The 27,591-nt window shown below is 46.5% G+C and overlaps 1 protein-coding gene across 1 annotated transcript in view; it reads right to left on the reverse strand.

Moving 5' to 3' along the window:
• The window catches only part of hydin (HYDIN axonemal central pair apparatus protein), a 1,099,250-nt gene that overhangs the window by 895,569 nt on the left and 176,090 nt on the right, over positions 1 to 27,591 (reverse strand). Inside the window, exon 9 of the mRNA XM_067997614.1 lies at positions 4,035 to 4,236. Within this exon, the coding sequence (XP_067853715.1) occupies positions 4,035 to 4,236 (202 nt within the window). The remainder of the gene's footprint in view (positions 1 to 4,034; positions 4,237 to 27,591) is intronic.

Below are 27,591 nucleotides of genomic sequence, written 5' to 3' on the forward strand. Positions count from 1 at the left end.
AATGCAGGTCGGTCTTTGTTATGAATATGTTATTCCAATTGTTTGGTGGAAGACCATCCCTTTTTGTGAAGAATATGGCTCAAGGCTTGGCAGGTCAAGCTCAGTCTAGACTGCTATCCTGTGTACAGTCTAATCCACTTGGAGTCCAGCAGCCCAGTGCTGGTAAAGTGGGACGATGCAGAGTCATTCTTGTGCCTTCATGGTACAGGAAAAAAAAGAGAAACAGAAGCATGAATCCTCTGGAGCTCACACTGCATTTTATGACTGCACACCTCTACACTGCTCTTGTTCAGGCTGAACTCAAAGTAAAAACAGACTTGCACAACAAACAGCAACTCTTTTTTTCAAATTTCCAAAATGATTTCATGCCATGAATCAGCACTGGAACAAAAATTAAAACTTTTCTGTAGAACTCTCCAACCTCTCACACTCCATCACAGAGCAACCCACTTGCAATTCATAACACTCCATGTGGCCCAAATTCCTGTGATAAATAATTGTAGTGAAATTGTGCACAAGGGGCAGGATTTGGATCTTCCTCCTGGGCAGTATATCCTGCCACTACTTTGGCAAGGCATGACTTCCACCTGCCCCACTGGCTGCGGCGCTGACCCCAGCCATTCAGATACTTTGGGGTAGATTTTAAACTTGCAGTGGATTTCCGTCGGGAAACCACACTGCCGAGTTAATTTCCCAGCCGTTGGGCCTCATTAACATGACGTTGGCCGACTTTCCACCTGCCATCACTCAGGTTCCGTCCGGGGCTGTCTCGTAGTAGAGTGGGGGATTCTGGGGAGGCTTAAACTTTTCTTGTGGGGCCCAGAAAAGCAGTCCTGCTCCTCCAAGCCCCACAAAGGAAAGTAAAAAACTCATCTTGAATGGCCTCTTCTTTTCCGATCCTCTTCTCACAGGCCTTCGTCTGGCGAGAAAGCTGCAGCAGCTTCTCCCCTCAGGACGGAGTTAAAATTGCAGTCAGGGCCCGATGACAGCATCGGACCCCAATCTGCATATTTAGAGAAGGACCCTGCTTGCTTTGGGTCCAGAAGTGCCGTTAAAAATCAGAAATGTCACAATCCGGGTGAGACATCAGTTGCAGGTCATCCAGTGGATTTTAGCTGCTTGCCAGGAAGGTTGGATAAGGTTAAAATCTCCCCTTGTCTAATTTACAGGAATCCAATATTGTGTTCAAGATGAGAAGTGAAGAAAGATTTGGTGATGTATTTACAATGCTTTGTAAATATTAAATAATATATTATTGAGGAATGCTATTGATGCTTGTACAACAAAACATCAACTTACCGTATATAGCATGCGTCACATAAAATAAACTGTCTCAGCATGCTGAATAAGGCAGAAAAGGCAGGAAAAAGAGCAAAAATTTAGGAGGAAAGCCAAAGGAAGAGGTTTTTAGAAAGCTTTAGTAAGCAGGGAGGGAGGGAGACAGCAAGGCAAGATGATGTTGGGGGGGAGTTCTAGGGTGCAGGGACGGAGTTAACTTTGCTTCTTTCTCCACAGATGCTGCCTGACTTGCTGAGCTTTTCCAGCATTTTCTGTTTTTATTCCAGTTCCAGCATCCACAGTATTTTTATGTAGGGACGGAGAGAATGGCTTTAGATAACGAAGCAGAGGAGGCTGGGAAGAAACAGTAATCTAGGCCCCAATATTTACAGGGAGGCGGGGGTTCGTTGAGGCCGGAAATGTGGGTTCAGCAGGAACTTATTTCAATTTTTTGTCTCTGCTTCCTGGCCAGCAGCTAGCCAGATTGAGAGGCTGGCCAGGAAGTGGAGCAGACCGGGGAGCAGAGGGGAGGGTGGGAGGGAGGGAGCAATCGTGGAGGCCACCGGAGAGAGTGGAAAGGCCTTGAGGAAATTGGAGGCCGGGGGGAGATCATAAAGACCTTGGGGAGATTGGAAAGTCCAGGGAGAGATCGTGGGTCGGAGATGGGATCGTGAGGGGAGGGGCCGGGGGGGAGGGGGGCGATTAATCACAGACTACCAGTACATCCCGCCGGGGACTGCAGTCCTGCTCCTCCTGGCCCACAATCTGTGCTGGAAAGGTACTTACCCGCTGGATCTGGCCGTTCTCACATCCCTCCAGCTGCCGGGTTTCCCGAGCCCTGGGAAACGCGGTCTGCTGACGTTAAATCTAAAAGCCCGCTAAAGTTTAAAGCACGTACCTCATTAAAATATTTAAATTTCAGACCCGTCTCTGGAGAGCAGATTAGTTGCTCACCTTCGTTAAAGCTGGAAGTGGAGGTGGGATAAGGATTTTTGAAATTTTAACCCCTCCCCCACCATCTGTCCATCCGTCCTGGAGGTTGAAATCTACCCCCTCCAACCCCCATGTCTGAGGAGCAAAGGGTGTGTGTGGAGCAAGGCCGTTAAATGATTTGAAAATGAGGACAAGGATCTTGAAGTTGGGATGTTAGGCCAATTTTATGAGGCTCAACTGAGACTTGCTGGCGGGAGTGCGGGGAGCAAAACTGGCTTGCAGACTAGCATGCCCCAGTTGTGGCAGGTATTTTGCAGCAAAGAAAAATTTCTGGGATATTTGAAGCTGCACTAATGCACAAGTCTCATTGTTAAATGTGATGTAATCACTGGATCTTGTGACCCTCTTTCCAATTCTTCACTGGCAGTGCTATTCACTAAATGTGTGTGGATGGCCTGGCCTGCAAGAAACGGCTTCTTAAAGGCGAATATCAGGTTTTAATTTTTGGTTAGCAGGTTGGTCTTTTTACTTAGTATTTTGTTTTATCTGCATCTTAATTGCTACATTAATTTGATGCTGTTTAGACCTTTTTTCTATTGCAAGACTTATTTCCAAATCCACTTCTTATAACTGTCTTGCTTCCAGCTGCTCTTTCGCTTGCAGCAGCTGGGAAGGATGGGTATTCTTTTGGGGATTCCAATGGTGCTCCCAGATTTGGAGGAGGAAGAGGAGTTCCCGAGGGGACAAGAAAGGCAGATGTGACTGTACCTCACACATTATCTACACATCTGTCCTTACCCTGGGACTCGTATTTAATGGCCCAGAGAGTGGTCCTAAATAGACTTCGGAGGCTGTGACCTCAAGGTGGCAATGCCTCATTTGAGGATGAGGTCAAAGGGGAGGCTGTAGATGCGGGTGGGTGAGTTTATGTGAAAGTGAAGTTTGAAGGCAGTGAAGAGCCAGGGAATATCACAGGAGACAGGATAAGATGTGGTTAAAGTCACAAGGATGAGGAGACATTCGGTGCAAAGGTTGAGCAAAGGGAGAAATTTCAGTGAGGAGTTTGCCGGGCCACCATGGTAAATGAGGATCTTGAAGGAAAGGGGAGGGAGGGAAAGGTGGTAGCAAAACAAACAATGTTGTTTGAACATTGAGGAAGCACCAAAAGAATAAGGGGTTAAGTTGAAACCAGGAGTTGAGTCCCACTTTACCTTCTTAGCAGTTTGTTTGCAGGACATAATGGAATGTGTAGCCTGATAGAACAGTCTCAGCGAGAAAGAAAGCATCACCATTTCTGAGCAAGGTTTTAGTCAAAACAAGATGTGGACCTGCTCATCCACAATGAGATGGGAATAGCCTTGTTCATGAGCCAGTAAATATTATGAAGGGAAAGGATGAGCTGCCATAGGCTTACCAGGGATGGGGAGTGGAAGGGGGTTTGGGGACACTTAATGAATCTTTCTGAAACATCAATACAGCATCAATCTCCGACTTCTGAAATATATTACCAATGGTCCCAGTCGTGGGGCAAAAGCTCTTGTAGGGCCTTGTGGGGGCAAAATCTCCACCCGCTCCTACCAGACCACCGAAGTTGTAAGTTATCATGTCCCGGCCCTCAGTTGGGACCCAGAGTAGGATCAGCACAAGTATGCCCGGTTGTCATATATCAGTGGCAGACGTGGGGACCATCTTGGTGTCCAGGCTGGGATCGGAGCCTGGAGCCCTGAAGAATGATCTACCATGAACTACAGAAATGTCCTTGCAAGCTTTGGAATAAACATACCATAAATGAAACGGTTTTAGTTAGCAAGTATTTGATTTACCTGATTTTCTGCTGGTCCTCCTCCTCTGGAGTTGCAAAGGCCTTCCACTGGAAGTGTACTATTACATCGCTTCTATTGCAAATGGATACCACTCTCAGGTTGGCCATCGATATGTAGGTCTTTTCTATCATTACTGAGTTTTTGTCTAGTCTTACGTTTATGTCTGTCGCAGCTCCATACAAATTGACAAAGATATCTTCACCTGTAATGGAATATAATGGAAAGAAGATGTTGCAGCAAATTATGAATTTTGTTTTAAAGGGATGGTCCCGTTTTCACTAGATTTTATTTGTAAGGTTCCCCCCACCTCTCCCCATATTCTCCCCTCCCTAACCGAAGCTATGAACTCTTGTTGGGGTACAGTTTGATGGACACTTCCAGCCATCTGGTACCTTGCCCAAATGGCCATCATTCATCTGTGAGCTGAGGCACTGAGAGGCTGATTTTCCACCTAACCCCTACGTTGTTGTAACTTTAGCTGGGCAGGACTTTGTCACCCCTCCCTGCATCCCGACACCAAAAGACTTCCTGCGTTAGGGTATCTTAACATGTTTGGTGGGATTGCCCCCTGTATTGGGGAGCCTATTTCAATGCAGGGAGAGAAATAGTTGCTGCAGGCCTCAGTTTAGTGTGGGGCTGGGGTCTCTGGAGCAGCCAAAGAGCTTTTTTTGAATCGACGCATAGGAAATGTAATCAATACCCATCTGGTTGATTACACTGCCTTGGGGCATTTAAAATTTAACACCCCCTTTCTCATGTCATAGCAATGCTCCACCCAAGGAACACATGGCATTCTTAGTACCCAAAGTTGCTGTGCCAAAAATGTCAGAGAATACATCGTATGATGTATTCCTGTCAGTTGCATCACATTGTAATATGCCCGCCCGTACTTGATGAATGTATTGGACTGCAAATGTCAATCCCTGTAGGAAATCCATGAAGTGGTGAGAGGTGACAGGGAGCCAGCCGAACGGCTCCCCACCCAACTTTCTCTTTCGCCTGCTGGGAGTTACACCAGGCAAAATCTCCTCTTGAACATTAGAAGACCATTTGACAGTGGGAAACGTAACAGCCAATGCCAACCCTATAATGACCACACACAGACACTTCCAGGGAGTCACTGGATAACAATAAGCAGCAGAAAGCCTGACTGAACTTTAAAAGTTTGAACCATCTTAGGTGTCAGCCATGCCTCAGCAGTAGCAATCTCGCCTCTGAGTCAGAAGGTTGTGGGGTCAAGTCCAACTCCAGAGACTTGAGCACATAATCCATGCAGACACTCCAGTTGTACTGTCGGAAGTGCCGTCTTTCGGATGAGACACAAAACCGAGGCCCCATTTGCCCTCTCAGGTAGACGTTAAAGATCCCATGGCATTACTTCGAAGAATAGCAGGGGCATTCTCGCCAATGGCCTGGCCAATATTTATCCCTCAACCAACATAAAACAGGTTGCCTGGTCATTATCACGTTGCTGTTGGTGGGACCTTGCTATGTGCAAATTGGCTACCACATGCCTACATTACAACAGTGACTACACTTCAAAAGTAATTAATTGTCCGTAAAGCACTTTGGGACGTCCTGAGCTCATGAAAGGCGCCATATAAAAACAAATCTTTCCTTTTTTTCTTAGATAGTAAATCACGTCTTTACTGCTTTTCATAACCAAGGAGCAAAGAAAAATTGATTGTTGTCAGTGTAAAAACTATATATTGTCCATCCAGGTATTTCACATCAATAAACCAGCTATTCGTCTGAAGTCTGCGCCTTGTCTTATTCAGTCTGCCTTCTGTAAAGATAAGAGAATTCATGTGACGGCATGTGTCATGTTTCATTAGCCAGTGTACGGAGTAAGGTTCCCTGTTATGATCCCTCAGTCATGCTATAATTTACCAAGATAATGGGCAAAAAACACTGCACTCCAGTTTGTAGGGGACACATGGCCCACTCAAAGAAGTGACCGGTGACACTAAGCCAAGAGAGTATCTAGTGAGAGACGGGAGGAGATGGTGTCTCTTTACAGACAATGTTTTAACTTCCAGCATCTAGTTACGTATCAGACTTATGCTCAGTCTCTTTTATTTAATTTGTTTTTTTAACCCAAAATTTGTGACAGGCACCCGTCCCAGAGGCCTGTCAGGATGTACAATGGTTTGTATAGTACCTAAGCACCTAGGAAAAGCAGGAAAAGGTGTCACCATCCTTGTTCAAAAAAGGGCTTACGGATAAACCCAGCAACTACAGGCCAGTCAGTTTAACCTCAGTGGTGGGGAAACTTTTAGAAACGATAATCCAGGACAGAATTAACAGTCACTTGAACGAGTGTGGATTGATTGGGGAAAGCCAGCACAGATTTGTTAAAGGCAAATCGTGTTTAACTAACCTGATAGAGTTTTTTGATGAGGTAACAGAGAGGGTAGATGAGGGTAATGCATTTGATGTGGTGTATATGGACTTTCAAAAGGCGTTTGATAAAGTGCTGCATGGTAGGCTTATCATCAAGATTGCGGTCCATAGAATAAAGGGGGCAGTAGCAACATGGATACAGAATTGGCTGAGTGACAGGAAACAGAGAGTAGTGGTGAACGGTTGTTTTTCAGGCTGGAGGGAGGTGTACAGTGGTGTTCCCCAGGTCGGTGCTGGGACCACTGCTTTTCTTGAGATATATTAATGGCTTGGACTTGGGTGTACAGGGCACAATTTCAAAATTTGCAGATGACACAAAACTTGGAAGTGTAGTAAACAGTGAGGAAGATAGTGATAGACTTCAAGAGAATATAGACAGGTTGGTGGCATGGGCAGACACGTGGCAGATGAAATGCGAAGTGATACATTTCGGTAAGAAGAGCGAGGAGAGGCAATTTAAACTAGAGGGCACAACTCTAAAAGTGGTACAGGAACAGAGAGATCTGGGGGTTTATGTGCACAAATCGTTGAAGGTGGCAAGGCAGGTTGAGAAAGGGGATAAAAAAGCATATGGGATCCTGGGCTTTATAAGTAGAGGCATAGAGTACAAAAGTATGGAAGTCATGATGAACCTTTATAAAACACTGGTTTGGCCACAACTGGAGTATTGTGTCCAGTTCTGGGCACCGCACTTTAGGAAAGATGTGAAGGCCTTAGAGAGGGTGCAGAAGATTCCAGGGATGAGGGACTTTAATTACATGGATAAACTGGAGAAGCTGGAGTTGTTCTCCTTGGAACAGAGAAGGTTGTGAGGAGATTTGATAGAGGTATTCAAAATCATGATGGATCTAAACAGAGTAGATAGAGAGAAACTGTTCCCATTGGTGGAAGGGTCAAGAACCAGAGGACATAGATTTAAGGTGACTGGCAAAAGAACCAAAGGTGACATGAGGAAAAACTTTTCTACCCAGCGAGTGGTTAGGATCTGGAATGTACTGCCCGAGGGTGTGGTGGAGGCAGATTCAATCATGGCCTTCAAAAGGTAACTAAATAAGTACTTGAAAGGAAAAAATTTGCAGGGCTATGGGGATAAGGCAGGGGAGTGGGACTAGCTGGATTGCTCTTGCATAGAGCCGGCGCGGACCCGATTGACCGAATGGCCTCCTTCCATGCTGTAACCTTTCTATGATTTTCTGAAGGAATACATGAAGGTGAGACCACCAAGCAGAGCCATTTTCCAAGTCAAAGACTCAAGATTGCCTCCACATTTACCATTTGTCCATGGCAAGTCCTTACACAATGTTATAGTTCTTTCTTTGTATTTCATGCTTCAGCACGACACAAACTGAAGACACAGTATACAATTGATTACCTTACTAGACTTACATCTTCCAAGGGCTTTCAACATAACCCAGCTACCTGATAAATAGTCATTTACTAGCACACAGGATGTAGTGAAGGTTCAGCACTTGCCTGTAACTGTGCCTCAAGCCTACAGAATAAATTGTACAAACGTATGCTCTCAGCTCACAGCCTTGCCTGCTGGGACTGTGCATCAGGAAAATGCATGTGCCCTGGCCACAGTTTTCCATCTATTAAAAAGAATGGACAGAATATCCTATGACACTGTTTGAACAAGAGCAGGGTGGTCTCCCAGAGTCCTGGCCAACATCACCATAAGCAGATTAACTGGTCACTCATCTCATTTTCTGTTTGTGGAATTTGGCTGCCGTATTTGCTTACATACGAACATTAATCATTGGATGTCCTGAGGGTATGATGAAGCACTATATGAATGTAAGTACTTTCCTTTATAACACAGCCAAACACATCCCAGTTAGTGAGCTTGAGGAGGTGGCATCGATTGAGACAGAGTGAGGGGGAACAAGTGGTGGTGTCAGAGAAGAAAAAGGTGGCTTTGCACTCTTGGGAACCTTGCCACACAGGAAATGTTCAGTGTCCTGTTGAGCTGATGTCTCCTTTCTACAGAGAAAGTGACAAATGCATTGCCACTTATAACAAGGCCTTAGTCACTTGCTAAATGTATCTGTGGATAGTCGACTGATTTGGTGCTGTCTTGGAAGGATCTGGTGACACAAATGTTAAATCGCAGTAGGCACCTCCGCACCCATGGTAAGAGCCGTCCCTGTGGGAGACGCTGTCGGCACGTCGGCCTCCGGTAAAGAGCACAGCTATGTTACAACCTGTTTTGTGAAGTGGAGGCACTGAAGACGAGTCCACATCTGACATGTCCAGGAAGGACTGTCTGAGTCAGGAAATGTGGATCTTGAGATAAAGACTGATGTACACCTGTCACGCCTGCCTTTCACATCCCCTCATAAAGTAATTGACTTCCTCTAAATCAGAGTGGGCCATTGGATCCTCCAAAGGAATTCTCATCATTGATCACTTTACAGCTAGCAGGGAAATTGCAGCAAAAAGAATACAGAAGATAAAGGAGTGATAAACTGTTGCAACCCAAAAAAAATCAAGTACATTGCAAACAGGAAGTAATGTAAAGAAAACGCAGATGAAACTATTTAGTAAATTCACTGGTCCCATATTTCCAGCAGAGGCTTTGTCAAAGGAAGCACAGGTCAGGAAGAGCTGCTGTCTCCCATCTGCATTACCTTTGAGCCGCAAGAGCAGGATCAGTAAATTTATCCTTGCATAATAAGCCAAGAATAATCAAACTTCCCAGCCATTAATGAAAACCTCTTTAATTCAACTCCTAAAGGTCAGACCAGCCAAACGGTCATATTTTATATGAGTGAGCTGTGCTATGGGAGGAGAAATGTCAGAAAATACTTGAACTCTGACATAGAACTAATTTGCATTGGAATCAATGGCAAAATGAGGCTTATTATGGTCAGCAGAAGGCTTATAAATATCCTCACCATAAAATGTGGCATGCAGCAAACCAGACGCACTGACCTCCATGCCCAATTCCACAGTCCACGTTGCCAACCTTTGAATTCATGCAGAGTGTCACAGGATTTACCTCATAGAGTTCTTTTGACTTGGTGTGAGTGGAGAAGAGCAATCTATGAAACTGTTTAGAGATAGCCACATTTCCGGTGAGGGCCTAACCCAGTTCCCTACCTTCATAAGTTAATTGCATCAGGAAATGCCCTGTCTTTTTGAAATGCTAATGTAGTCAAGTTTGCAGACCCGTGGTGAAGATGAAGTTCATTAAAGTAAATTTTGCGAGGCCCCACACCGTCAATGAGGCCTCACTTCAACCAGTACATATTGTGCGATTTTGACTCAACTGGACTCAATGGATAGAAAGTTGTGGGCAACGGACCTACACTTGTTGGCTATGCAGAGGCTACATCCAAGGCCCCACCAATGGCACATGGCCTCACAAAATTTACCCTATTATTTGCAATTGCTGAACCATCAAGGAAGTTTTACTCTTGTAGAAATTCCAATATGTATTGTTTTAGGTCTTGGCAGATGCGAGACCCCAACACTGCATGCCAGATTTTTTATCAGTATGCCCTAGCCATACTTTGTCTAGCTTCTTTGATCTTGGTTGTTGAAACCTATCTTTGGAATACCAGAAAATTGTTTTTTTAACCTCAGGAGGTTAGTTTCCTGCTTCACACTGCCTATTTCTAGCTAAGGTGGCCAAGAAGGCCAAGGGGGCCATAGCTCACAAAGTTAAACGATTCAGATGTTAAGAGGCCTGCGAAGATACTAGGCTCTTTATTATATTTGGAACAGTTTTAAGTACTGCTTAAATCAATAGCTGTACTGCTCATGTGCAATTCCTAATTTGTAAGTAAATTCCTCTATTAGTTTTAGCTTAAATGAAACAGTCTAACAGTGTGATATTTACTGCCTTTTGAAGTGGACAAGAGAATGTAGTATCCGGGGCAAAATACCATGGTGAAGAGTAATTGGCCCTGTGGCACATTATTCCATTCATGTCATACATAAAACTGTAAGTTTGTTATGGGAGATGTGGGTCTGCTTATGAAGGCTGCCTTTATTTCTGCGAGCAAGAGTTAAACATGTTGGGAAAGAGTCCAAATTGGAACAGATGGGCTTATCTAAAGTTTAGTTCCCTCATGAAACACACAATTGTCTAGGTTTGGCAAAAATGTTTGTTTCTATCTACCGGGAAAGCTACAGCTCCGTACATGTTGCCAAGCAATCAATGTCCTTAAGGGATTATTTACACTTATTAATGACCTCTCCTGAAATACTGAGAAAGTCCTTTGAAAACAGTCTGTGGATGGGTAAATTCTGCCTCTCATACTTCTTGATCTCTTGGATTCACTTGAGCATGAATCACGTATATACAACACCAGCCTGACATCATGGAATCCATTCTTTCTGACTTAATTTCAAAATTTTGAGAAGAACTGTTTTATTCTTTTCAGTGTCCTCTTTTAAGCTGAATAGTCCTTTGAAACAGGCTCAGCAAGCCGATTTAACCAGGTTAAAATTTATAAATACATGACAAGTCAACAAAGACACAAAATCTGAATAGATATATTCATGCAATAAGAGAAGTCAACAGGAGTCACCCTTATATAACAGAATTTTGGTCTCCTGGCATAGAACAGGTGGGAGGTGGGTGGGCTGAAATGAACAGCCGCCAGTAAAATATGGGCCGGAAAATCAGGTGCTGCTGCTTGTTTCTTAAGTGCCTGCAGCATTTGAAAGGGGAGGTGCATTCTTTCTGGCCAAAATAGGGGAAGCATTCTCAAGCTGCGGGAAGATATCTAGGGACAAGAAGAGTTCTAGCAGGGCTCCAATATTTCCTGCTTCAGCTGTGGAAATGCTGGTTGAGGAAGGTCATAAGATTCCCCTCAGATTGTTGGTATGTTGCAAGGTGAGTTGCAGAATGGACTTGGTGAGAGGTAGCACAGCATGTCCATAAATCAACAGGGTAGACTTCACTGTACTTCCCTTCTGCTGTCACTCACACCACCAAAAACCTGCCACTGGCTTCAATGCTATTTCTTCCTCTTGGCCAAACGAGCTGCTTCCTCCTATCAGCATGAACACTGTGGCAAGCTAGCTTATCCATGGCAAGGGTTGAATGCCCTGCATCCTGCCCTGCCCACTCATCTTACAGGAAAAGCCGTTGCATAACAGGGTGGAGACAATCAGCACAGGGTGTGGTCATGTCGCTCTAGAGACATTGGCCCCTGTGGAAGGGGCCATCATTGACAACTTGGAGCAGGCCAAGCTGGAGGCATGGTCTCACTGTAGTTTGTGGGCAGCTTCCCTGCCTCTCCTCTTTCTACTTATCTATCTCCCTCAGACGCTCATTAACCTCCTGAATACGATAACCTGGCATGGCATTGTGGTGCCAGTGATCAGGCATGTGCTTGCCATGAATACTACATCCTAACCCGTGAGCCTCTCCCTTTTTTCTAGGCCCATCAGATGATTCAGACGCTAGTGTCAGACAGTGTGACGACGAAAGCTTATATACCAAGCACCAGTACATAAATTGGCATTTTGTGTGATTAAGATTATAGGCTCAATTTTCGCACCCGCGATCGGGTGCGTTGGTGGCGGGGGGGCTGCGAAAATTGGGGATTCCCAGGGTGAGTCGAGATCCCAGCTCCAACCCGCCCACTTCCGGGTTTCCCACTGACGCGCTCACATGCGCACGCAGCCCCCGCATGTGGGACTCCCGCTGGCAGGTGCCACTTAAGGTATTTATTTAGGTATTTCAGGTCGTTTAGAGACCTGATTAACATGATATTGTAGGAGGGTTGAGATTTTGCAAACAACTGGGGCTGTTTCCCGTACTGGGGGAAACACTCCCAGTTCAAATGGACGTGTTGCAGCCATCGGCCTGTGGCAGCTGCAAAGGTCCATTTGACAGGTGGTGGGGGGAGACCCTCACTCATTGCAGGAGGCCACTCTGTCACTTGGGACAAAGTTTGGCCTCCGTCACCCTCCACCTAACAATAAAATTCACCAACTTGCACATTTACCCCGGTGTCCAGACACATGTACCTACCTTGCGGACCCCCTCAGATGTACATCTTCCGGATGGGGGCCGCCGTAGCTGCAGTCATGACCTCCTTGGAGGGCGAACAGCCTCACCGGCCACCTCTGACACGTGGAGCTCCACAACACAGTGCTGTGACACATCCACCTGCACAGAAGGAGGGAGGGCAACCGCAGAGAGAGATGCGTCGCAGAGGGCACTACCCTCGCCACAGAGTCCACAGACCGAGGCTCAGCTTCCTGGACCTCTCTGAGCAGCAGTGCACACGGAGGCTCAGAATCACTCGACATGTAGTCGTGGACATCTGCAGCCTCCTTCATGCCGAGCTGCACCCGGATGGCCCAAGCACCATCTTCTTACCTGTCGCTGTCAAAGTCAACACTGCCCTCAACAACTTCGCCTCCGCATCCTTCCAGGGTGCCACCGGGGACATCACCGACGTCTCTCAGTCGTCTGCACAAAAGAGCCCTGCAAGTACACCTACACCCACTCTGCAGTGACACAATGGGTGGCATCAGTTGTGGGTCTTCATTGTGATCCTCAGGAAAGGGCATTATTGTACAAACCAGACAAGATTCGCAAAGACGTGGCAGTAGTGGTGCCAATATAATATGTAATGTGAGTTGATCAGAAATTAAATATAAGTAAAAACCATGACAAACCCTCAAATACCCTTGTGCATCCCCTTCATGCTCACGACACATTTGCCTAGTGGCAGGTTGAGTGAGGCTGACTGTGAAAGAGATGCATGAGAGGGTGAGTATGAGATAGAGCCATAAGATTGTATGAGGATTGGGTTGAGTGGTAGTGGCGGGATGAGTACTGGTGAGGTGAGTAAGTGCAGGTAAGATGAGGATGAGGTTTGAGTGGGTGTGAGGAGTGATGTGACAGAGTAGTGTTGGCTGTGCAGAAGGAGATGTGGGGTGGGGTCGGTGATGTGGCAGACAGAGTGTAGGGGAATGAGTAAGTGTACTCACTTTGGCTGACCTACTTAGGTCATTGCAGCGCCTCCTGCACTGTATGCAGGTGCGCGATATGTTGGTGGTGCAGGTGACCTCCTCTGCCACCTCGAGCCAGGCCTTCTTGGTGGCAGAGGCAGGCCGCTTCCTCCCGCCCGCTGGGGGGAAGATCTCTGTCCTGCCCCTCCTCCTCACCCCATCCAATAAGAGCTGGAGTGAGGCATCATTAACCTGGGAGCAGCCTTCCCCCTGGGCTGCTCCATGCTGTAACTTTTCCTATTTCTTGCAGTCTCAGTCAGTGGAGGACTGCCCCTTTAAATAGAGCTCCTCCTGCTGACAGACCTTACTGCGCATGCGCAGACCGCCCGCCGCGCAGCTTAGCAGCGGGGAACCCGGAAGAACAGGTAAGTGGATCCAATCAGCCTGCGATTGCGCGCGGAGCAGACTGATTTCACCGGGCGCGTTACCCACGCGCTGAATCGACCCCCCGCCGCAAACCCGCCGCCATGGTAATATCGGGTCCTATGAGTTTGAGAGGAAACATTGAGAGGGTCACTGAGCACAAATGAGCAGGTGGAGGTGAAGATGGCAAGGAAAGTCAAAGCAAAAGATAACTGGAGAGCCAGCTCACGGACTGGCCATGCTGAAAGAGAAAGATGCAGGTTTCAGGGTCCCAGAATTAAAAAAGAGACTGGTTTCAGTACAATCGTAATTGCTGATGGTTCTGGATTGCCTGCCGTACAGCTTCCAAGATACGTCAGGGTGTAAGGATAAACCCAGCAACTACAGGCCAGTCAGTTTAACCTCACCGGTGGGGAAACTTTTAGAAACGATAATCCAGGACAGAATTAACAGTCACTTGGACAAGTGTGGATTGATTAGGGAAAGCCAGCACGGATTTATTAAAGGCAAATCATGTTTAACTAACCTGATAAGAGTTTTTTGATGAGGTAATAAAGAGGGTAGATGAGGGCAATGCAGATGGTGTGCTGTATATGGATTTTCAAAATGCGTTTGAAAAATTGCCGCATGGTAGGCTTATCATCAATGTTGCGGCCCACGAGAAAAAAGGGGGCAGTAGCAACATGGATACAGAATTGGCTAAGAGACAGGAAAAAGAGAGTTGTAGTGAATGGTTGTTTTTTGGACTGGAGAGAGGTATACAGTGGTGTTCCCCAGGGGTTGGTGCTTTTCCAATGCTTTTCTTGAGATATATTAATGACTTGGACTTGGGTGTACAGGGCACAATTTCAAAATTTGCAGATGACACAAAACTTGGAAGGGTAATAAACAGTGAGGAGGATAGTGGTAGACGTCAAGAGGGTATAGACGGGCTGGTGGAATGGGCGGACACATGGCAGATTAAATTTAATGCAGAAAAATGCAAAGTGATACATTTCGGTAGGAAGAACGAGGCGAAGCAATATAAACTAGAGGGCACAATTCTAAAAGGAACAGAGAGATCTGGGGGTATATGTTCACAAATTGTTGAAGGTGGCAGGACAGGTTGAGAAAGGGGTTAAAAAAGCATACGGGATCCTGGGCTTTATAAATAGAGGCATAGAGTACAAAAGTATGGAAGTCATGATGAACCTTTATAAAACACTGGTTCAGCCACAACTGGAGTATTGTGTCCAGTTCTGGGCACCGCACTTCAGGAAAGATGTGAAGGCCTTTGAAAGGGTGTAGAAGAGATTTACTAAAATGATTCCAGGTATGAGGGAATTTAGTTACGTGGATAGACTGGAGAAACTGGGATTGTTCTCCTTGGAAGAGAGACGGTTGCGAGGAGATTTGATAGAGGTGCTCAAAATCATGAAGGGTCTAAACAGAGTAGATAGAGAGAAACTGTTCCCATTGGCAGAAGGGTCAAGAACCAGAGGACATAGATATACGGTGATTGGCAAAAGAACCAAAGGTGACATGAGGAAAAACATTTTTACACAGCGAGTGGTTAGGATCTGGAATGCACTGCCCGAGGGGGTGGTGGAGGCAGATTCAATCATGACCTTCAAAAGGGAACTGGATAAGTACTTGAAAGGAAAAAAGGGCAGGGGAGTGGGACTAGCTGGATTGCTCTTGAATAGAGCCGGCACGGACTCGATGGGACGAATGACCTCCTTCCGTGCTATAACCTTCAATGATTCTATATTACAGTGGAGTCCACTACCTACTTGTGCGATGTTTCCACGCGTGGCATTGACACTCTGCAGTCAACCATAAAAGAAAGAACTTGATTTATATAGCACCTTTCACCACCTCAGGACGTCTCAAAGCACTTTACTGCCAATGAAGTACTTTTGAAGTGTAGTCATTGTTGTAATGTAGGAAACCCGGCAGCCAAATTGCGCACAGCAAGGTCCCACAAACAGCAATGTGATAATGACCAGGTAATCTGTTTTAGTGATGTTGGTTGATGGATAAATATTGGCCAGGACACCAGGGAGAACCCCCAAGCTCTTCGAATAGTCTCATGGAATCTTTTATATCTACCTGAGAGGGCAGAGGGGGCCTTGGTTTAATGTCTCATCAGAAAGACGGCACCTCTGACAGTGCAGCACCAGTAGTGCACTGACAAATAAACCATGAAACATGTGGTTGCCTCGATGGCAGTTGTAGCTGAGCCCACCTGCAAGGGTCTGTGACACATAATAGCATTTCTCAGGGATGGTCATACTCGAGCCACGTAGGCCCGAGGCTCCACCGTCTCCTCCACCTTGGAGCCTGCTAGCTCAAATGGATAAAGATTTCACTCAGCTCAGTGATCTCCTACAGTTTGCTCTTCTCCAAACCACTGGAAGTGCTGAGCTCATCCCAGTAGCGGGGGGCAGTTGTGCAGTGGGAATGGAGAACGGTGCCATCTCTCCCGATGGCTACACCTTTGTATCTTGGAATTCCCCCATGAATATACATTTGCAATGGCAAAAGCAACTCCTCAGTCCAGAGCCTATGACAGTAAATAATAAACTTTAAGAACAAGTTACCCACAAGCTCGTACAACAAAATGGATCCAAAACCTGCTGCAAGAGAAAGTATCCAAAAACTCCATACAGCTTTGCTCAAGAGCAGCTGAGAACCCCTTTAAATAACATTTCAAATGTCCACTAAACGATCTGGATTTTGCTGTGAAAATAACAGTGAGGCTAACAGCCCTCACCGTTAGTTATGCATAAATTGGACAGCAACTTCTGGGGAGCGCATATGCATAGTTAAACTCGAAAATCCAGAAGTTGCTGTCCAAGATGTGCTGCCCCACCGTAAGCTGTGCGAAAATGGCATCTCGAGTCTGGCTCCCCATTCAAATTCATTTCAAATGTACAGAGTATAGTTCCTGTACTGACTTTGTAGATACGAACTAAAACGCCACAAAAAATTAGGACTTGTCCATTCCAGTCTAAGTTCCCATTTAACGGCATGGTAAGTCTTAATAACTGCGAACATTAACTTTTACAAGTGTGGAGTCTCATTCCTTCAGCTTTTAATTATTGTTGGAGATATTTTTAATCACATTTAAATAATTTTTTTTAAAAACTTTTTCTTGCTGTCTCTTATCTCTCTTTCTTAATCCAATCATTCTTTCCCTCTCTTCATTTCGCTTTCTGTACCTGTTTTGACATTGAATTTACTATTCTAACTTACACTTCCTGGTTCAGACTCTACACGACTCATTAACAATGCTCAGAGAGTGGTGTGGGAAAAAGGGGTTTTGATTCATGGGGCACTGGTACCAGTACTGGGGAAAGAGGGAGCTGTTCCAACGGGCTGCACTTAAACCGGGCTTGGACCAGCGTCCTGGCAAATCGAATAACTAGGGCTGTAGATAGGACTTTAAACTAAAAAGAGGGAGGGGGAAGGGGTCAAGCGAGGGGAAATTTAGAAATCTGATGAGAAAAGTTAAGACAATAGAACAGTGAAGTGACTTGGGTGGAGATATGCAGAGTGTGGCAGGAAGGACAGAGAGTTTACCGATAATAGAGCAACAACAAATAAGGTCAAAGCAGGAAAAAATGGTAAATAGTCAAAATTAAAGATTCTTTATCTGAATGCACGGAGCATTCATAACATGATTGATGAAATAATTGCATACATAGAGATAAATGGGTTTCACCTAATAGCCATTAGAGAGACATGGTTGCAAAATGACCAAGGTTGGGAACTAAATATTCCAGGCTATATGACATTTAGAAAAAACAGGCAGAATGGAAAAGGAGGGGGTGTAGCCCTAATAATAAAAGATGGTATAAGGACAGGAGGGAGAAAGGATCAGGAAGTAGAATCAGCAAGAAGTAACAAGGGGCAGAAAACACTGGTGGGAGTAGTTTATAGGTCCCCTAATAGTAGCAATACTGTTGGACAGAGTATTAATCATGAAATAATAGGAGCTTGTAGCAAAGGTAATGCAGAAATCGTGGGGGACTTTAATCTGCTTATAGACTGGGCAAACCAAATTGGCAAAGATAGTTTGGAAGGCGAGTTCATGGAATGTATTTGAGACAGTTTCCTAGAGCAATACATCATGGAACCATCCAGGGAACAGGCTATATCAGATCTTGTATTATATAATGAGATAGGGTTAATTAGTAATCTCACAGTAAAGGAACCTCTGGGGAAGAATGATCATATGACAGAATTTCACCTTGAGTTTGAAAGTAATGTACTTAAGTCAGGAACTAGAGTCTTAAACTTAAATAAAGCCAATTACATAGGTATGAGGGGAGAGTTGTTAAAGGTAGATTGGGAAAATAAATTTAAGGGTTTGACAGTTTTTTTAATTCGTTCATGGGATGTGGGCGTCACTGGCGAGGCCAGCATTTATTGCCCATCCCTAATTGCCCTTGAGAAGGTGGTGATGAGCCGCCTTCTTGAACCGCTGCAGTCCGTGTGGTGACGGTTCTTCCACAGTGCTGTTAGGGAGGGAGTTCCAGGATTTTGACCCAACGACGATGAAGAAACGGCGAGATTTTTCCAAGTCGGGATGGTGTGTGACTTGGAGGGGAACGTGCAGGTGGTGTTGTTCCCATGTACCTGCTGCTCTTCTCCTTCTAGGTGGTAAAGGTCGCGGGTTTGGGAGGTGCTGTCGAAGAAGCCTTGGCGAGATGCTGCAGTGCATCCTGTGGATGGTACACACTGCAGCCACGGTGCGCCGGTGGTGAAGGGAGTGAATGTTTAGGGTGGTGGATGGCGTGCCAATCAAGCGGGCTGCTTTGTCCTGGATGGTGTTGAGCTTCTCGAGTGTTGTTGGAGCTGCACTCATCCAGGCAAGTGGAGAGTATTCCATCACACTCCTGACTTGTGCCTTGTAGATGGTGGAAAGGCTTTGGGGAGTCAGGTGAGTCACTCGCCACAGAATACCCAGCCTCTGACCTGCTCTTGTAGCCACAGTATTTATATGGCTGGTCCAGTTAAGTTTCTGGTCAATGGTGACCCCCAGGATGTTGATGGTGGGGGATTCGGCGATGATAATGCCGTTGAATGTCAAGGGGTGGTGGTTAGACTCTCTCTTGTTGGAGATGGTCATTGTCTGGCACTTGTCTGGCGCGAATGTTACTTGCCACTTATCAGCCCAAGCCTGGATGTTGTCCAGGTCTTGCTGCATGTGGGCTTGGACTGCTTCATTATTTGAGGGGTTGCGAATGGAACTGAACAATGTGCAATCATCAGCGAACATTCCTGTTTCTGACCTTATGATGGAGGGAAGGTCATTGATGAAGCAGCTGAAGATGGTTGGGCCAAGGACACTGCCCTGAGGAACTCCTGCAGCAATGTCCTGGGGCTGAGATGATTGGCCTCCAACAACCACTACCATCTTCCTTTGTGCTAGGTATGACTCCAGCCACTGGAACGTTTTCCCCCTGATTCCCATTGACTTCAATTTTACTAGGGCTCCATGGTGCCACACTCGGTCAAATGCTGCCTTGATGTCAAGGGCAGTCACTCTCAACTCACCTCTGGAATTAGCTCCTTTGTCCATGTTTGGACCAAGGCTGTAATGAGGTCTGGAGCCAAGTGGTCCTGGCGGAACCCAAACTGATCATCGGTAAGCAGGTTATTAGTGAGTAAGTACCGCTTGATAGCACTGTCGACGACACCTTCCATCACTTTGCTGATGATTGAGGGTAGACTGATGGGGCGGTAATTGGCCGGATTGGATTTGTCCTGCTTTTTGTGGACAGGACATACCTGGGCAATTTTCCACATTGTCGGGTAGATGCCAGTGTTGCAGTTGAAAAGCAATGGCAAACATTTAAAGAAATATTTCAATATTCTCAACAAATATACATTCCATTGAGAAATAAAAACTCTATGGGAAAAGTGATCCACCCGTGGCAAATTAAAGGAGTTAAGGAGAGTATTAGATTGAAAGAAGAGGCCAATAATGTTGCCAAGAAGAGTAATAGGCCTGGGGATTGGGAGAGTTTTAGAAACCAACAAAGGAAGGCCAAAAAATTAATAAAAAAGGAGAAAATAGAATATAAAAGTAAACTGCCAAGAAATATAAAAACAGATTGTAAGAGCTTCTACAAGTATGTAAAAAGGAACAGAGTAGCAAAAGTAAGCATTGGTCCCTTCGAGGCTGAGGCAGGAGAAATTATAATGAGGAATCATGAAATGGCAGATGCGTTAAACAAATATTTTGTATCTGTCTTCACAGTAGAAGACATAAAAAGCATACCAAAAATAGTCGGGAACCAAGGGGTAAATGCGGGTGAGGAACTTAGTGATTAATATTAAAAAAGTACTGGACAAACTAATGGGACTAAAAGCCGACAAATCCCCTGGACCTGATGGCCTACATCTGAGGGTTCTAAAAGAGGTGGCTGCAGAGATAGTGGATGCATTGGTTGTGATCTTCCAAAATTCCCTAGATTCTGAAACAGTCCCAGTGGATTGGAAGGGAGCAAATGTTACCCCGCTATTCAAGAAGGGAGGGAGAGAGTGAACAGGGAACGACAGGCCAGCTAACCTGACATCAGTCGTCAGGAAAATGCTGGAATCCATTATTAAGGAAATGGTAGCGGGGCACTTAGAAAATCATATGATTGGGCAGAGTCAACATGGTTTTAAGAAAGGGAAATTGTGTTTTGACAAATTTATTAGAGTTTTTTGAGGATGTAACTAGCAGGGTAGATAAAGGGGAACCAGTGGATGTAGTATATTTGGATTTTCAAAACGCATTTGATAAGGTGCCAAATAAGATATTGTTACACAAGGTAAGGGATCAAGGGGCTGGGGGTAATATATTAGCATGGACAGAGGATTGGTTAATGGACAGAAAACAGAGAGTCGGGGTAAATGGGTCATTCTCAGGTTGGCAGGCTGTAACTAGTGGGGTGCCGTAGGATCAGTGCTTGGGCCTCAGCTGTTTACAATCTATATTAATGACTTAGATGAAGGGACCGAGTGTAATGTATCCAAGTTTGCTGATGATTCAAAGCTAAGTGGGAAAGTAAGCTGTGAGGGGGACGCAAAGGGCTCGATTTTACCAGCGGGTTTCGTGTGCGTTTCCAGAGGGGGGGGCCCCGAAAATCCCGATATCCTGGCACGTGACCGGATCGCGCCACGATCCCGCCCACTTCTGGGTTCGCCGATGACGTGCGGGGGTGCGTGCGCAGCCCCCACTGGTGGGAATCCCGCAGGCAATTAAAGCCAGCAGGATGCCACTTGAGTCTATTTATTTTGCTTGTTCAGGTCATTAACTGACCTGATTAAGGGACTGTGTGTGATTTTGGAGAAACATGGGACTGTTTCACATACTGGGGGAAACAGTCCTAGTTGAACTGGACGTGTTGCAGCCGTCAGCCTGTGGCAGCTGCAAAGGTCCATTTGACAGGTGTGGGGGGGGGGGGCGGGGGGGAGACCCTGACCCATTGCAGGAGGCCTCCACCACCCCCCTCCTGACGGTCAAAGTCACCAACCTGCACACTCACCCCGGGGTCCGGAGACATGTGCCTACCTTGCAGACCCCCTCAGATGTACATATTGCGGATGGGGGCCGCCGTGGCTGCAGTCATGACCTCCTCGGAGGGCAAACAGCATCACCAGCCTCACCATCCACGCCGTCCACCTCTGACACGTGGAGCTCCACAGCAGAGTGCTGTGACACATCCACCTGTACAGCAGGAGGGAGGGCTACCGCAGAGAGAGACGCGTCGCAGAGGGCACTACCCTCGCCACAGGGTCCACAGACCGAGGCGCAGCTCCCCGGACCTCTCTGAGCAACAGTGCACACGGAGGCGCAGATTCACTCGACATGTAGTCGTGGACATCTGCAGCCTCTTTCATGCCGAGCTGCTCCTGGCTGGCCCCAGCACCAACTGCTTACATGTCGCTGCCAAAGTCACCACTGCCCTCCACAACTTCTCCTCCGCATCCTTCCAGGGTGCAGCCGGGTACACCGCCGATGTCTCTCAGTCGTCTGCGCGGAAGAGCCCTGCAAATACACCTGCACCTACTCTGCAGTAACACAATGGGTGGCATCAGTGGTGGGTCCTCATAGTGATACCCAGGAGCGGGCATTATTGCACAAAACAGACAGGATTCGCGGAGACATGGCAGTGGTGGTGCCAATATAATGTGTGATGTGAGTTGTTCTGAAATTCAATATAGGTAACACACATGACAAACCCTCAAACACCCTTGTGCATCCCCTTCATGCTCACGACACGTTTGCCTTACACTTCCTACTGCACACATGTGATGCATGCCCTGTGGCTGCAGCACAGGTGGTGGCAGGTTGAGTGAGGCTGGCCGTGAGGGAGATGCACGAGAGGATGCGTATGGGATAGAGCCATGAGATTATATGAGGATTGGGTTGCGAGTTAGTGGCGGGGTGAGTACTCGCGAGGTGAGTAGGTGCAGGTAAGATGAGGATGGGGTTTGAGTGGGTATGAGGGGTGATGTGACAGAGTGGTGTTGGCGGTGCCGAAGGAGATGTGGGGTGGGGGCAGTGTTGTGGCAGACGGAGTGTAGGGGAAAGACTACGTGTTCTCACTGTGGCTGACCTACTGCGGTCATTGGAGCGCCTCCTGCACTGTATGCAGGTGGGCGATATGTTGGTGGCGCAGGTGACCCCCTCTGCCACCTCGAGCCAGGCCTTCTTGGTGGCAGAGGCAGGCCGCTTCCTCCTGCCCTCAGGGGGGGAAGATCTCTGTCCTCCCCCTCCTCCTCACCCCATCTGATGATAGCTGGGGTGAGGCATCATTAAACTGGGAGCAGCCTTCCCCCTGGGCTGCTCCATGCTGTAATGTGTTCTATTGGTTGCAGCATCTGTCAGTGGAGGACTGCCCCTTTAACTAGAGAGCCTCCAGTTGACAGATCGTACTGCGCATGCGCAGCCCGCCCGACGCGCACACCAGCAGCGGGGAGCCCGGAAGAGCAGGTAAGTGGATCCAATTAGTGTGTTGCCTGCTACGATCGCGTGGGCAACCCACTAATTTCACCAAGCGTGTTGACCACTGTCCCGAAACCCAACCCGCCGGAAACCCGCAGGCCTGCTAAAATCGGGCCCAAAGAGTCTGCAAAGTGATATAGACAGGTTAAGTGAGTGGGCAAAGTGGCAGATGGAGTATAATGTGGGGAAGTGTGAGATTATTCACTTCAGTAGGAAGAATAGAAAAACAGAATATTTTTTAAATGGTGAGAAACTATTAAATGTTGGTGTTCAGAGACACTTGGGTGTCCTTGTGCAAAAAACACAAGAAGTTAGTGTGCAGGTACAGCAGGCAATTAAGAAAGCAAATGGCATGTTAGCCTTTATTGCAAGGGGGTTGGAGTACAAGAGTAAGGAAGTCTTACTACATTTGTACAGGGCTTTGGTGAGACCACACCTGGATACTGAGTACAGTTTTGGTCTCTTTATCTAAGGAAGGATATACTTGCCTTAGAGGCGGTGCAACAAAGGTTCACTAGATTAATTCCTGGGATGAGAGGGTTGTTCTATGAAGAAAGGTTGAGTAGAATGGGCCTCTGGAGTTTAGAAGAATGAGAGGTGATCTCATTGAAACATATAAGATAATGAGTGGGCTTGACAGGGTAGATGCTGAGAGGTTGTTTCCCCTGGCTGGAGAGTCTAGAACTAGCGGGCATTATTGCAGGATAAGGGGTTGGCAATTCAAGACTGTGATGAGGAGGAATTTCTTCACACAGAGGGCTGTGAATCTTTGAAATTCTCTGCGTCAGAGGAGTGTAGATGCTGAGTCATTGAATATATTCAATGCTGAGATGGATAGATTTTTGGACTCTTGGGGAATCAAGGGGCATGGGATCGGGCGGGAAAGTGGAGTTGGTGTTGAAGATCAGTCATGATCTGATTGAATGGCGGAGCAGGCTCAAGGGGCCATGTGGCCTACTCCCGCTCCTATTTCTTATGTTTCAATCTGATTGTTTAAGGAGATACACAGCTGCTTGCCCTGTTTGCTACACAGACCCCAGATGCCAAGTAGAGGGCACCGCGCTGTTTGAATCTCTAATTGTTAGGAGCTTCCCGTGCAAAACCCCATAGAAAGTCTATGGGCAAGTGCAAGTCTAGTGAACAGCTCGCGCCGCCCAGCCCCCCCCGATCTGAACTGGGCAGGGTCAACTCGCACATGATTTTCCACCTGCTATGCTCTGTTTTCAGGCACAAACGGGACTGAGAGGAGACAAAATCACCCTTCTGTTTCCGTCTACACAACACCCACTCAGGATACACATTTGCAGAAAAGTAATTTAATCAGCTAAGTCACCAGAAATCCCAATCAATCACCTAATCAATTATTGAAACAAATCCCTTTAAACTTAGGATTAAATATCACAATCAGCTTCTTTAATTAAATTGCTGTGAGCAAAGCTGCACATTTGTCATAGATGCCCTGACTTCAGTAAAATTTAGGCATCATTTTTGGCAAAAGCAATAGCTAGGTCCGAGCACTGTCCTATCACATACTAATAGGAGATGATGGCCCTGATATTTATGGGGAGGGAGAGGGGGTGGGGCTGTTGCAGCTGGGAAAACTGTAAATGTTGGTAACTTGGGGGTCCTGCAGAATTTAATGGCAGGGCTTTTGCTGATAGGGTGAGATGAAGTAGGGAGGGAGGAGGCTCCTGTGGAGCATAAAACTCGATGACTCTATAAATGCTGGAATATGGGATTAGAGTAGACAGGGCTTGATGGCCGGCGCGGACACGATGGGCCGAAGGGCCGAAGGGCCTCTATCCGTGCTGTATAACTCTATGACTCTATGGCTTCATTTGAATTTTTTATCTCCATTTCCTGGCCAGCCATAATGGCCTCTGCCAGGGAACACAGAGGAGGAAGGAAGGGAGGGATCGATTGTGGGAGGGGGGAGGGGAGGATGAGATTGTGGGTCAGGCTTCCGGTCGTGGTTCTGGTCGGGGGTCGGGTCAGGGCCAGGGTTCTGATCGGGGGGTCAGGGCCCCGTGTCGGGGTTTCGGATAGCAGGATGAGGGGTTTTGCTTCGCGGGTTGGATCGGAGGGCTTTGGATCACAGGGATGAAAATGGGTTTGCTTGGAGGGCCGGCTCCTCCTGCCCCAAAAGCAGTGCTGGAAACGTACTTACATGCTGGATCCGGCCGTTCTCGCCTTCCCCTTCAGCAGACGGGTTTCTCAAGCTCTCATTAAATGTAAAAACTTGCTAAAATCTGAGGCCACAGCCTCATTAACATATTTAAATTACTAACCCGCCTCTCGAGAGCAGGTTCGTCATCCGTCCCCCAATCGATCTCTGTTAAAACCGGAATTGGGCGCATTGAAGGTGGGTTGGGGTCGGGTTTCAGGTTTTTGAAATTGTAACCCCCACCCACCCCTCTCCCGCCCATCATGGGGAGTTAAAATTCCCCCCAATGTGTCCATTGAGCATGCAGCTCAGTAACCTCTCATGGCAAAAAAAATGGGATTGCAAACGTATAGTTTTAAATGTAAGGTTAAAATCACACCAAACTGTAGGTTCAAACGAGTTTAACATGAACTTGTTCAGAACTGCGTTCAAATAGTAGGTAGCTGACTGTTGAACAGAAAGCTCAACTTATCAAGCATCCTTCAGAAATTGGACACCAAAGGCAGATATTAGACAGAGAAAGCAGTACCATTATTAACGGTTAATGAGCTGGATGAGAGCTCTGGTCTGGCAGCATTAACATTAATGATTAAGGGTTGGAATTTCTTCCGCTATATCCGCTCAAAATTGAAGGATACAGCAGCAATGAAGCCGGGGAAATGGGGCGGGACGGCTGACTGCTGGATTCCTGCCCCTAAATCCGCCATTGGAAACTTTCCTTCCCCTTAGCAGGGATGTTAGCCACCTGCTCCTTTACTGCCCCATCGGATTTAAATGATATTTGGGGGGCAGGGCTAGGGAAACCGACAGATTTGCCTGCCTTCCTGCCACAGTACTGCCAACCCCAAGTAAGAACAGAGGAGGAGTAGTGGTACTGTAGGTGCGGCGGGAAGAGGGACAGAGCCACTGAGGGGGAAAGAGGACCTGACTGTGGCCACACCAACACAACAGGTTGGGCCAAATGGCCTGTTGCAATTTCTGTGTAATTCGATGTAATTCTTCTTCCCTCCTCACAGTACGGTCTGAGATTTGTGCTCATTCAGAGCCCTTTTTACAACAATTATTGGAACTCTTCAGGGGACTTCTTCCCTCTTTAACTGTAGCTTCTTTCCCTTCTGGTGCAGCAGTGAGTGTCCTGTTGGAGCACCACTGGATTTCCCTTCACAACACGGCATGTTCCCTCTGTGGAGCAGAGTTACTGGTGGCAGATGGCCTGCATACATAATTAACCCTGACCCAGGATAATGGGTCAGGGTCACTGTGGGGTCGGGTCAGCAGGTACCTTGTCATGATCTACCTCCGACAACAATACTTCTTCAGAGGAAACTCCAACCCACAATGGCTGTGATGTACATCCCAACGATTTGCAGTTATAGTCTTAGCACCAGGAACGGAACAACAAACATTCTGTATTACATTGAGGTAATGCTTTTATTTGTAAAATAGAAGCACATGGGATTAAAGTGACGGTGGAAACTTGGGTATGTAATTGGCTAAAGGATAGGAGGCAGAGAGTAGTGGTGAACGGATGCTTTTCTGACTGAAGTGAAATATGCAGTGGGGTCCCCCCAGGGATCGATATTAGGACCATTGCTTTTCTTGTTATATATAAATCACCTGGACCTGGGTATAGGGAGTACAATTTCAAAGTTTGCGGATGATACAAAACTTGGCAACGTAACAAATAGTGAGAAGGATAGTAGCACACTTCAGGAGGACATAGACAGACTGGTGAAATGGGCAGACACATGGCAGATGAAATTTATGCAGATCTGTGTGAAGTGATGCACTTTGAGAGGAACATGGAGAAATAGTATAATCTAATGGTACCAATTTGAGGGGGGTACAAGAGCAGAGGAACCCGTGGGTGCATATTCACAAATCTTTGAAAGTGGCAAGGCAAGTTGATAAGGCAGTTAAGAAAGCATATGGGATACTTGGCTTTGTAAATAGGGGCATTGAATACAAAAACAAGGAAGTCACCTTAAACCTTTACAAATCACTGGTTAGGCCTCAGCTGGAGTATTGTGTACAATTTTGAGCACCACACTTTAGAAAAGATGTCAAAGCCTTGGAGAGGGTACAGAGGAGGTTTACCAGGATGATACCAGGGATAAGGGACTTCAGTTATGTGGAGAGATTGGAGAAGCTGGGATTGGTCTCCTTACAGCAGAGAAGGTTAAGGTATTCAAAATAATGAGGGCTTCTGATAGGGCAAATAGCGAGAAACTGTTTCCACTGGCAAGTGAGTCAGTAACCAGAGGTCACAGATTTAAAATAATTGGCAAAAGAAATGGGGGGGAAATGAGGAGAAACTTTTTTCACAAAGGGTTATTATGATTTGGAATGCCAAACCTGAAAGGTGGTGGAAGCAGATTCCAAAGGAACTTTCAAAAGGCAACTAGACATATACTTGAAGAGGTCTAATTTGCAGGGTTATGGAGAAAATGCTGAGGTGTGGAACTAAATTGGATAGCTCTTTCAAAGAGCCGGCACAGGCACGACGGGCCGAATGGCCTCCTTCTGTGCTGTAAGATTCTATGATACTAGCTAAGCACCAGTAGAAGTCTGGGGTGTCAATGCCCATGTGGCTTCGTTAAGCCACATTGCCTCATGGGCATTGACATTAAACAATTAAAATACTTTACACAGTATAA

Source organism: Heptranchias perlo, chromosome 16 (genome assembly GCF_035084215.1).
Source record: "Heptranchias perlo isolate sHepPer1 chromosome 16, sHepPer1.hap1, whole genome shotgun sequence".
In the NCBI taxonomy this organism is placed as follows: Eukaryota; Metazoa; Chordata; class Chondrichthyes; order Hexanchiformes; family Hexanchidae; genus Heptranchias; species Heptranchias perlo.